This window comes from Papaver somniferum, chromosome 5 (assembly GCF_003573695.1).
Source record: "Papaver somniferum cultivar HN1 chromosome 5, ASM357369v1, whole genome shotgun sequence".
NCBI classification, from domain to species: Eukaryota; Viridiplantae; Streptophyta; class Magnoliopsida; order Ranunculales; family Papaveraceae; genus Papaver; species Papaver somniferum.
In genome coordinates, this window is record NC_039362.1 from 101,012,449 (window position 1) to 101,024,397 (window position 11,949).

At 36.4% G+C, this 11,949-nt stretch overlaps 2 protein-coding genes and 1 long non-coding RNA gene across 7 annotated transcripts; 2 read left to right on the forward strand and 1 right to left on the reverse strand.

Annotated features, from left to right (window-relative positions):
- The first annotated feature begins 782 nt into the window (after positions 1 to 782).
- LOC113282317 lies at positions 783 to 4,990 on the forward strand. Of its 4 annotated transcripts, none has more exons than XM_026531301.1 (14): positions 783 to 1,059; positions 1,732 to 1,918; positions 2,040 to 2,148; positions 2,261 to 2,401; positions 2,531 to 2,635; positions 3,114 to 3,197; positions 3,273 to 3,388; positions 3,495 to 3,596; positions 3,684 to 3,797; positions 3,896 to 3,952; positions 4,029 to 4,095; positions 4,178 to 4,231; positions 4,347 to 4,421; positions 4,859 to 4,990. In XM_026531301.1, the coding sequence occupies exons 2-14, from the start codon at positions 1,890 to 1,892 to the stop codon at positions 4,970 to 4,972; spliced, it is 1,167 nt and encodes a 388-aa protein (XP_026387086.1). In that variant the 5' UTR covers positions 783 to 1,059; positions 1,732 to 1,889; the 3' UTR covers positions 4,973 to 4,990. The 4 variants fall into 4 exon arrangements, with proteins under 4 accessions (XP_026387086.1, XP_026387085.1, XP_026387087.1 ...); XM_026531300.1 differs by having other exon boundaries at positions 1,821 to 1,918; XM_026531302.1 differs by lacking the exon at positions 1,732 to 1,918.
- A 299-nt stretch (positions 4,991 to 5,289) lies between these two features.
- On the reverse strand, positions 5,290 to 8,572 carry LOC113282316. Its single transcript, XM_026531299.1, has 9 exons — positions 7,512 to 8,572; positions 7,141 to 7,196; positions 6,993 to 7,075; positions 6,806 to 6,884; positions 6,126 to 6,236; positions 5,909 to 6,018; positions 5,733 to 5,816; positions 5,610 to 5,647; positions 5,290 to 5,521 (listed from the first exon to the last, which is right to left on the reverse strand). Exons 1-9 carry the CDS (start codon positions 8,449 to 8,451, stop codon positions 5,451 to 5,453), a joined length of 1,572 nt encoding a protein of 523 aa, XP_026387084.1. The 5' UTR covers positions 8,452 to 8,572; the 3' UTR covers positions 5,290 to 5,450.
- A 538-nt stretch (positions 8,573 to 9,110) lies between these two features.
- Positions 9,111 to 11,641, forward strand: LOC113282318. 2 transcript variants are annotated; one of them, XR_003326754.1, is made up of 3 exons: positions 9,111 to 9,535; positions 10,025 to 10,154; positions 11,035 to 11,641. It is a non-coding gene; the product is annotated as an uncharacterized LOC113282318 (long non-coding RNA). The 2 variants fall into 2 exon arrangements; XR_003326755.1 differs by lacking the exon at positions 11,035 to 11,641 and adding an exon at positions 10,690 to 10,828.
- Positions 11,642 to 11,949: the final 308 nt, after the last annotated feature.

The following is an 11,949-nucleotide window of genomic DNA, read 5'->3' on the forward strand; positions in this document are numbered from 1 at the left end:
ACCGATCCTTGTCGCGGTAGTCACACGCAGACCTCATTGTTTAGAAATCAGCATTAAAAGTGTTGGATTTGGCAACTTTTACTACATAAGAGCAAGTCTTGTGGTGGAAGAGTTCCATCTTCCACGCCACCTCAACATTTGGAACTGTGGATGGAAGTGCAAGTGTAGTGGTGGAATAGTGAAAACGCTATTAAGAATATAATTTTTTTCTCAGCCGTTAGATTTCAACAACTCATCCTAAATCTACGGACAAAAAAAAACGCTATTCTTATTGGCGTTCAGATGGATTCCACGAACCCTTCCACGAGACGATGGAATCTTGCTTGGATTTTCTGTGGAAAACCCCAACTTAGAAGTCATTAGACTTGACATTCCATGATTTTTCCACACTTGAAATAGGTTGGATTCCACCATAACACTTGCTCTAAAAAGAAACAATTTTATTTGCTGCTACTTAAGAATTCCGAGTTAAAGGATTTTGTAATATATAAGGATAGGGAAGCGGAACATACAAGGATTTTTCAAATTTGGGATCATTCTTTATTCTTGTTCTTCTCCTTCCCACTCTAAAACATGCGAGTCCCACAAGAATGTCCTTCTCTTGAATTAAAAGTATACCGTTGAATTCTAAAATTGAAAATTTTATCTACGGATGGGTGACGAATATTTTCCTTATTTTCCTCGTATTATGCCCGATAAAACGGAACGATACGTAACAGTTAGTTCTCTCTGATAAAACAAATTTAGTTTCATTCAAATACCATGACCAACTTCTTCTTCATCATCAGCATCATCCCCTGCTCACGAGAAAAATCAAAATCACAAAATAATAATAATAATAATAGAAGAAACATTATTTCTCCGACTTCTTTTCTCACTAGAGAATTAACGTTTTACAGAGATTCGGAAATTACTCTCACGTAGTTCATGAGGTGTAAGAGAAACTGATTGGGAGAAAAACCACGTTTTTTTTCAGTTTCTTGAAACCCATCTCTGGTAACCCTTTTTAAGGGTTTCATTATCAATTTCTTCGTTGAGATTTTTATCAGTTGATCACAGGTGAGTTTTTATGGTTTTTCTTTCGTTAGGTTTGATTTTAATTGTTTCATTATATATATATATATATATATAATGTGTGTGTGTGAATCGGCATGGTAAATCTGATTCGACCATGTATTTTTAATGGAAATTAGAACTTGGGTTTGTTGCGATTCTCTCTTCTTGTTTTTTCCTTTTCCTTTTCTTGTTGGTCGAATATGTCAATGTTTGGTTACCAGATATTTAGAGATTATTGCAAACAGGATTACCAAAACAGTTCTGAAAACATCTGTAATTTGTCTTTTTCATTGGTATAAGTAGGATCTTTTCTGAACATAGTATGACCAATTATGTGATTAGAAGCTTGGATCAAACTAAGCTATTACTATTAGTCTCTATTTGTCTTTTTAAGACTTAACTCCGGCAGGCGGTTATGGAAACTTCAGCTCGTGCATCCGTTTATTGAAATCACCTGAGTCTGTCCCCGGTAGGCAAAACTATCGTAAACCGGAGGAGTTTCTTTGAATGCAATAGTTATGTATAATGTGAATTATAATCGCGGAACAACATTGTCAATGTTTTTGGTGAATGTGCTATTTGTGCTTAAATTTATTTAAACTTTTTTTCTTTAGAGTGGGTTAGTGTCATTTTGCTACTGAACATAATGTGCTTACAGTGATTTTATTGCTTTAGGTCTTGTTGGCTTTATATTACATTAAGCGTTTTATGAGATTACATCGAATTCGTTTCTGAAGTAATTTGTGCTTCTGAAATTTGGTAAGGGATGCGGAGCAGCTCTTGGTTCTCATATTGCAGATTTCTTTATTGTGACAATTGGTCAGTAGATCGGCATGAGTAAAATTGGAGCTATTGGTCGCAGGTTCTCAACCACCTCTTCGTAGAGAGAGTCTTTTAATGTTTGTGCTGTTGCTGATGATTTTCCTTGGTAATACAAGCATGTTGTCAGTTTTGTGAGTATGTTTCTCAACCTTTGATTGCAGTGGGATATTTAGAAAATCAAACAAAAGCATGAGGTTATTCGTAACAACTTTTGTCGGAGTTGTGTTTGGCTTCTTGCTAGGAGTATCTTTTCCAGCTTCTTTATATAGGGTAACCATACTCTATATCTGGTTCTAATGTCATTTGTTACTTACATATAAACCTTATATTTCAAGTTTTAGCTAACTGGACAGCTTTTCTCAATTGTGTTTCATGATGACAGCTTAACATTACATCCCATCTAGTGGAAGATACAAATTCCAGTATTTCCACTGAGCAGCTGTTGCACCATGCTTGGTCCAGTATGACGGGCCACAATGAAAGTAGCTTAACTCAAGTTCAAACTCGTAATGATACTTCAAAGGTATAACCACTGTTTAGATATTTGTTTCAAGTTTGTGTATGTTATCGCTTCTTTTATCCTCGTATTTTCTTGATTGGTCTGTTTATTGCTTCCGTTATGATTTGGTAGATGCATCTTCATTTGATGCAGATATGGGTTTCTTCAAATCCGCGAGGTGCAGAAAGATTACCTCCGGGTATTGTTGTAGCAGAATCAGACTTTTACGCTCGTAGGTTATGGGGCAAGCCCAGTGAGGTGCGTGCTTTTAACCATTATATGGTCTTACTACTGCTTTTAAATGTGAATAGACAAAAATTATATTTAAAGCAATGCTTGGACTTAATATTCGTAGGTTGTGGAAAAGCATAACCGCAGTTTCTTTTCATTATTCACATAAATTTTTAGACCCCTGAGTTTGTATGGGCTACAAATTTGTAATAATCACCATACAGAAGTTCCGGCGTGTCATAGATGCCTCTCTAGTTGGGTGGTAATACTATGCCCGAGGTTGAAACACGTTTACGTCCTAATTTACCGATAAACAAAAATGAAAACGAAAATAAATTCCTGTGTTTCAAATTAGATATTAAATTTTAGATACAGAATATTGAAACTCTAACTTGTCTTGTTACTGTCCTTTTAACAAAGGTGCTAGAAAATTTTCATAACTTTCTTACTTTGAAACTTGAGTTACTTCTTTTGTATATTTTAGTTGATCAAATTGGTACTGCAGGACTTTACTATGAAGCCAAAGTATCTCGTAACCTTCACTGTTGGTCTTGGTCAGAAAAGTAACATTGATGCAGCAGTTAAAAAGGTTAGTTGACTCAGTATTCTTACATATACAATTGCTTGAGATTCTAATAGGTTATTGTATGTCATCGTCCTACAGTTTTCAGGGAACTTTACTATCATGTTATTTCACTATGATGGCCGGACTAGTGAATGGGATGACCTTGAGTGGTCAAAGCAAGCAATCCATGTGAGTGTGTTGAAGCAAACTAAATGGTGAGAAACTTGCCATACAACTAAACTTACTCTCTCACACTTACGCTAACACTTCTTCAAGTCGCATCTCTTTTCATTCACCTAAAGTACTACAATTTTGTCTCAGGTGGTATGCCAAAAGGTTTTTGCATCCTGATGTGGTTGCAGCATATGATTACATATTTATATGGGATGAAGACCTTGGGGTGGAGCATTTTGATGCTGAAGAGTGAGTCTGTGGGACTCCGGAAATGTAATGATTTTGGCATTCTTCTGCATTGAAAAAAATTACTAATAATCATCTCACTATTTGTAGATACCTTAAATTGGTGAGAAAGCATGGTTTGGAAATTTCACAACCTGGTTTGGATCCTAATAGAGGAACCACATGGCAGATGACAAAGAGAAGAGGTGACCTTGAAGTCCACAAGTATGAACTATCGAAAGCCTCTTTTCAACTCTAACTTCGTCTGTTGCATCAATACGAGGTTATCTGATTAGCGCTTCATTTATTTGTCCTTTCATTAGAGACACCGAGGAGAAACCAGGCTGGTGCAGCGACCCCCATTTGCCACCATGTGCAGCGTATGCCGATTATTTCGATTTTCTTATTCTTCTATGTGAATCAAGTATATCTTATGAGTTGCCTTTTTATGTGCAGTTTTGTTGAGATCATGGCACCTGTATTTTCCCGAAATGCATGGCGATGTGTGTGGCATATGATTCAGGTACAGAGTAGCTTCACATGCTGCTTATCTGTTCCTTTCCTACTAATCTACACATTAAGGCCTAATTTTTATGTGAATGCAGAATGACTTGGTTCATGGATGGGGTCTTGACTTTGCTCTCAGCAAGTGTGTTGAGGTTGGTGACTCTGTCTTTAATGTTATTGGTTTCTGTTCTTTAATTATCAGCTCTGTTATTCTTTCCACTGAATTCAAGCTATGATTTGGCTTCTGGTCTGTTCTTCCTAAAACAGACTGCTCATGAGAAAATAGGGGTTGTGGACGCTCAGTGGATTGTTCATCAAACTGTTCCTTCTCTGGGGAACCAGGTAATAGGAAACTACCTTTCAGAATTCAGATTAACCATGCAAGGCTTTTTTTTTAGAGTTTTATGGCTCCAAATTCAGATTAACAATGAAATCTATTAAGCGTGATTCCTTTTCGTATAATTTATTACGTTAAACATGGTGTTGCTTGTTTCTTCGGCAGGGGTGGCACAAAATGGGAAGCAACCATGGGAAGGGGTATGTATTGAGTCTCTCTTTCCAATTCTTTGTTAATTAGCTTACAAAGAGATTTGTATTATATTCAATAGAATGCACGGAATCATCCGAAAACCAAGACGTAACCATGGTAATTTGGAGCCATAACCCCCCTGAATTTGTCAATTTGACTAGAATGTGTTAGGACACACTCGGATAGATTGTTCTTCCATCTATCACAATCCTTACATTGATATTGAGTGTTTAAATCTGTGTTTTGCCAGGTTAGAGAAAGGTGTAGACAAGAATGGTCCATTTTCCAAGACAGATTTGCAGCTGCAGACAAGGCTTATCACAAGAAAATGGGGATTGATCCGCCCAATTCCACATTCATTTAAGGAGCGCATGACAGTGAAGATGATGGCAAAAACACATTGCCAGCATAGAGTCTGCCTCTGTACAATTGTTGCCTCAGTTGTCAACTAATTTCCTATAGGCTGTTCAAGAAACCGAGAAGATGATGATGGCAAAAACACATTGCCAGCATAGAGTCTGCCTCTGTACAATTGTTGCCTCAGTTGTCAACTAATTTCCTAAAGGCGGCTGTTCAAGAAACCGAGAGAACTAGTATATTCCCCCATATTTATAGATCGAGTTCCTAATCAGTATTTTATTTTTTTGAGTTGATATTTTCGATTTTCTTTCTGCAAAAGCATATACAAACGGTTCTTAATGGCATACATAGACCTCCAATATAATCCTCAGGTTGGTGGAACAAGATAAATCTTTGCACCTGAAATCTAAGTGAATACGGCTACCATCATTAAAATAAAATAAATGCAAAAACTGATATAAAAATAAATAATTGTTGTATTCTTAGAAATAGGATTTGGTTATTTCTTGTTCAAGTTCTGGAAAATCCCAAGCGTCATCTGCTGAATATTCTCCTGCAAGGAAAAACAACTACAACTTAAAAGAACTATTCATCCAACTGCTGTGAGCATATGCAATTAATAAGAAGGAAAAAGGCATTACCAATTGAGTCTCTTCGGAGAGCAGTTAAATGAGCGCAACTGGACAGACAATTAAGGATTCAACGTTAAGCATCACAGAGAAATTAACATAGTTGATAAATATCAGCTGTCAGAAATGTTGTACCTCCCAAGAGCCTTTCCAAGATCTGCACAGAGAGACCGGATATATGTCCCTTTCGAGCAGGTAACCCGAAATACCAAATTTTGTCTGCAAAATGCAGGATATTCGCTTAACAGAAGGCCATGTCATTCACAAGATTTCCTTCAGTGAATCAATCAACCCACATGTCTTCCACTAACCTGTCACTTAAGCTCCGTTCTATGTCAAACTGGAATACAGAGATCCGCCTGGGTGCAAGCTCAACAGTTTCTCCTCGTCTTGCTTTATCATACATCTTTTCACCTCCAACCTACCCATACATGAAGAAATCCATCAGAAACACGCACAAATTCTTTTATGAAGCATAAATCTAGTCAGTTCGAATCAAGAAATAAAATATACAGCAGGAATGCTTACTTTGATGGCGGAGAACATTGGTGGAACTTGCCAAATCTCCCCACAAAATGACGCAGCAATCTTTTTTATTTCAGCATCTTTAATGTGTTCCCATGGCTCACGTTGAGTGACCTATATAAGTAAATAGGTATATTTGGTATGTTAATATGTAGATTTTGCTGGCACAATGATTGACGACTCTATGACACCTTCAGACAAATAAACGACCTCACCACGTGCAACTACAACAGACTTAAACAATATTATGCTTAAATCCCAACAACGTGTTTGCATCATAAAAGATTATGCAGGATCTTTATTGATGAAGTAATTGTTCTATTTACCCTGTAATACTAATAAGACAATTGACAATTGATCAAAACAAAATAACAGAGCAAGTAATTCATTATACAACCTAAGCATGTAAATCTTATACGAAGCAAGTCTGATCAAGTTTATTTCCAGAAGAGCAGTTTTCCAGTTTGAACTCGACCAGCGTAGGGCAAAATTAAATATGTTGCTTTATGTTTTGCTTTGTCATTTTCCATAAGTGTTGCCAATGATCTACAATGGTCTATCAAAACATAAAGCAGGCTACACGCTTATCTTACCATAGGTCAACTAGCTTAGGGGAAAAATATCAATTGCACATTACGTGAATATAGGTTGTGGTGATCATTAGTTGGAAGTAATAAACAGACCGGTGAATCGGCATCCCAAGTCGAAGTAGCCTCGCCTAATCGGAAAACTCCACTATAACCCTTTACCATACCTTGATAGCTGCAAGCAAACGAACATAGAATTTTAATAACAAGAATTAGTGATTTCTAACTTCACCAATGAACATGAAATCAAACTGATAAGTTAAGCACCAAGGAAAAAGCATACCTGTCCACCACCTTAGTAGCTTTTCCAACACAAACGATCAGTAGACCAGTAGCCATAGGATCAAGAGTCCCAGCATGCCCAACCTGCAATTCAGATTTAGATACGAAACAAAGCATAAATAAGCAAGAAATTCAGTCAGAGACAACACCTTTTGCACTTTGACCAGGCGACGTAGCTTTCCACACACAGTAAACGAGGTCCATCCTGCCCAAGAACATCAACATCACAGTCAACTAAGTTTAAGTGTCCAAGTAACAGCTAATCCAAATCTAGAAGTAACAAGCATGGCACTAAAAAGATGCAGAAACTGCACATATTTTACTATAGAGCACGCTTATTTTATAATTTCTCATATTGAATTCTATACTCTGTCAATGCTCATCAAAAAACCAAACCAAAGATGCAATACTATATGGGATAACCCATTCCCTGGTAGGTGTGGTAGGTGGTAACTGGTGTTGTTACCTACTAGTTACCACATTCCGCAAAATAAAAACCCATGACAAACAAGATTCGAACCTTTGGGTTTGTTCACTAGAACAACAGTCCCATAAGGACCGTCAAATCTTGGTGGTAATTCCGTCTTCCTAGTCAGCAAATATGGCCCCGATGCAATTTCACCACCACCTTCACTTGGTACTTTCTTCGAACACTTAAAGAACTCCTCAACTTTCTTCTCTGAAACATCTTTAACAATACCATTGCCTGGTAATTTCAACATGTCTTTGTTTCCCTTATTCCCTTCTTCCTCGTCAAAGAAAACCATACCTTTATCACTCTCTCCACTCCCCTTACTCTCATCATCCTTATGACTCGATCCCTTTGCTTTTCCTTTTGGTTTCACTTGTCCTGGTTGAACAAATGCTTTATCTAAACATTGATCAGGAAAATACTTCTTTTCTAATTGATAAACCATTTTATAATGTTTATCTTTCTCCCATGGATAAGAAAAAGCATCATAAAAATACATCTCTTCTTCTCTTTTATGTAGACTTGGAAACTCAACTACTTCTTGTTTCAATTCAATATATTTATCTTCTTCAACTTTTCCATCATCATCTGATTCATCAGACCCATACATTCTTTGTCTCCTCTTATTATAATACTTTCTCTTTGATTTATCAAGTGATGACATTTTCTTGTCAACCCAATTATCCAGAGGAGTTGTTTCAGAGGATGATTCTGAGTCACTGGGGGTTGCTGAAATGGGTCCAAGAGATTTTCTACGTCGAGATGGAGGAAGGGAGTCAGGAGATGGTCGAGATATAATGAGGTCATATTGAAGTGGATACGGAGTTGCAGTTGGAGAGAAAGAAAGGGAAGAGGATGATGAAATAGTTTTATTGAGAAGGATTAATCTCGAAGTAGGTGGTAATACGGAGAGTTTTGCTGAAAAATTTATTAGTTTGGGTCGAAGAATTAGTAGAGAAACATGAGATAACGAGAGAGATTTCGCCATTTTTGTTCTCGAGTTTTACAGTCTTCGGTGGAGGTAAACGCAGGAGGGTGGGAACTGGAACCTATTATTTAAGTTCGGTTCCAATCTTTAACCAAACAAGGGAGAATCTCACGGGCACGCCTTACCTGGGACCTATAGAGTAACCGGCCATCTATTCGATAATGTGGAAATTAAATAAGGTGAAGGATCCGTTGACATGGTTATAAATTATAATGACATAATCCTTTGACATGATTGTCATTTTTTCTACCAAACTCAACCGGTAATGAATTTAAGGCTAATATTTTGGCGACATGTTCTTATTCTTACTAAAAATGAGAGAATTCTGAAATACAAAACTTCACCATCCACAAATTTTAATTTCAACCGTTAATTTTCAACGGTTGATATTCAAAATGTAGATGGTGTCTTATACATCTCGGATGCTCTCATTTTTGGTGAGAGTGTAGAAACTTATAAGAAGAACATGTCATCAAAAAACTAGCCTCAAACTCATTGTCTGTTGGGTTTGGTAGAAAAATGACGCTAAAATGTCAAGATTATGTCATTATAACCATGTCAACAGAGCCTAGTCTTCACAAATATCTCTAACAGACTTCACAAATACCCTCGATGACATAATTGAAATTTTATGTGAAATCATAATTTTGATAATTTCCTTATTTAACCTTCTACTTCTTCTTCACATCTAATAAAACTAAAATAATTAGTCGAACAACCTAACATCATTACTTCTCCATCGCTGGTATCTGTACCATCACCGTCTCTTACGCCACCACCGCAACCAACATCATTAGCACCACCACAACCATCTTCCTCGTCACAACCACAACCATCACCACCGTTTCTCCACCTCCTAATCAATCGATTTAGATCGATTTTCACTTGAATCAACTATAAAACTTAAATCTAGTGATGAACCAACGAGATTAATCTCCAAAACCCAATCTCGAGCATCAGAAACGTTAGATTCATTTCGTTTTCAACTGAATTGTACATGAAGCTCCAAATCTTGAACTTGCTTGATTCACCTTTTGAACCCTGAATTTGGATCTCGTTCTTCTTCGGATCGTAATTGATTCAGGTAATTAATTTATCTTTTTCTTCAATTTGTTATTTTCACCTGTATTGACTCATGGAAGTAGAATTTAGCGGATTGGATTTCAATTTGTTAGTTTCATCTGTGTGTGGTGGTGGGGTAGTATTTTTTTTATGGTGGTGGTGGTGGTGGATGGTGTTTTGTGTATGGTAGTTCTTTCTTTGTTTTGATTGTAATTAGTGATGGAAGAAGTAAATTCTCTTGAGCTTGTTGGTTCATCTTTTGAAATAGTATGATTCTGCTATGTTTTTGGTTTTTGAATTTGATTTTGGTGTACACTTTTGATTCATCCCAATAAATTTGGATTCTTAATATGTTCACAAGCTCGTTTTTCGTTATTCCCAGTATTTGAATCTTTGTTTTGTGAATCTGGCTACTGTAGAGCAGATTAGTCTATATGGGAAGTTTAAATGCTCATGATGGTTGTGCAAATCCAATGCACTTCAACTCTACATGTGATTTTTATTGTGTCAGGTTTTGATGAGGATTGGGATGCTAAGAGAAAAAGGTTGGCGTAGTCTACCGGACATCCACACAATATATTTTAGGCGAGAATTATGACGTCGAATGATAGAACAACTATCAGCTCTGCTACTATGGCCGAGTATGATTTTTTCATCTAATCTTCTGTCTTGCTCACATGCTCAACTTTGAATATAATTTAGTGTGAATATAGTCAGTTTATTAATTTGTTCATTCTGGTCTTATAAATTTAGTGTAACCAGCACCTCCACAAAGGTACAAACGTGTCGAATCCCGACTTGTTAACTGCAAATAAGAAATCTCGGATTCGGTTTATACTCTAAAATCTCTTGGTTAGTCATAGCAATTATCATCAAATCTTGGTTAGTGGATGCATATTCTACATTTCTTTACTCACCAACCACCTATACCAATCATGATAGTATCCTATCTTGTTATGATTTAGTATTAGAGAAATATTAGTTGACGGTTTCTTACTTTCTTATAAGTAAAAAGAAAAATTATTTTTATGCAATATGTATTTTGATTCACTAATTCCATACTGAAAACAGTCACTTGCTGCAAAATCCACTCCCATAACAGAAGTGGTTCATATCATGTCTTGCAATATAATAATACAGTTGTCAGTTGTTGATATTTACTGTTGTCTGTTGTAGGGTGACCAAAACCGGGGATACTATATGCTTTCTGCAATGACCAACACCTGTACACTTTTTGTTTTTGTTTTGATTGGTCTTGTAAATTCAAACTGAAACCAACTCTAATTTAATTAAACAATACTTTCTTATTATTGTATCCCTTCATCTTTTTTCTTTTTTTTCGAAGCACATCTCCTTCATATATATAACTAATGGCTATGCATTTTGAGAATAAATATGCATTTGTTATAAATATTGTGTTGTATCATTTTGTCCGAGTTCATATAACAAGTTTAGATAGACAAATTGGTGGTCGGTTGGACTAGAGTTTCTGCATCTTATTGTTTTCGGTGTTTATTGCAGGTATATAAGAGATGATCATTTTCCTTTTCCGGGCCACATTTGTTGTTGGTCTTCCATCTCCTGATCCTTTGCAAACTATATGTATCTCTCAAGATGAATTTGTGGTGTAATGGTATCACAACTGACTCTAGTCAGAAGATACGTGTTCGATTCACGTCAGGTTCAATCATTCGAGTATGTCAATTTTTGTGTCAATTGGTTGTTGACTCTAGATTTTGGTATCAACTTTGGTTGTTGACCCCATTCATTGGGATCAACTTCCATTGTTGACACACAAAAAAATGGAGTATTTTTTTCAGTTATTGTGTCAACTTTGGTTGTTGACTATTCACTAGGATCAACATCCATTGTTGGCACAAAAAAGCTGGAGTATTTTTCCAGTTAGTGTCAAATTTGGTTGTTGACTCCATTTACTGGGATCAACTTCCATTGTTGACACAACTGAACTGTAATATTTTTCAGTCTTTTATGTTAACTTTGGTTGTTGAATCCATTCACTCGGATCAACTTCCATTGATGACACAACTGAACTGGAATATTTTTTATTTATTTGTGTAAACTTTGCTTGTTGACTCCATACACTGGGATCAACTGTAGCGCCCCCTAAGCTAGCAGCTGACTAATCCAAGAGATTAACTATAAAATGAGATACTAACAATCTAAAACATCTATTTAAACATTAAGAAAGAAGTTCTAAACAATGATTAACCCGAATCTAAATCCTCTCTGAAATAAATACAAGAACTCCTCTCAAGTGTTACATATTTAATAGTGAGTTGATTAACAAATAGAATATAAACACAAAATAAACATAGCGGAAGCTAACCAACTCCTCAAAGCTTTCATCGCCACGTGCACAACTTGATCTGTCTCTGAAACTGAAAGTGGGAATGGGTGAGCACATCATCCCCAAAA

Coding starts and splice junctions, on each gene's coding strand:
- LOC113282317 (XM_026531301.1), top strand. CDS start 1,890: ATGAGTAAAATTGGAGCTATTGGTCGCAG. Junction 2,402..2,530: donor CTCGTAATGATACTTCAAAG/GTATAACCACTG, acceptor CATTTGATGCAG/ATATGGGTTTCTTCAAATCC. Junction 3,597..3,683: donor GAGCATTTTGATGCTGAAGA/GTGAGTCTGTGG, acceptor CACTATTTGTAG/ATACCTTAAATTGGTGAGAA.
- LOC113282316 (XM_026531299.1), bottom strand. CDS start 8,451: ATGGCGAAATCTCTCTCGTTATCTCATGTTTCTCTACTAATTCTTCGA. Junction 6,237..6,805: donor CTTGGGATGCCGATTCACCG/GTCTGTTTATTA, acceptor TTACTTATATAG/GTCACTCAACGTGAGCCATG. Junction 5,817..5,908: donor GAACGGAGCTTAAGTGACAG/GTTAGTGGAAGA, acceptor TGCATTTTGCAG/ACAAAATTTGGTATTTCGGG.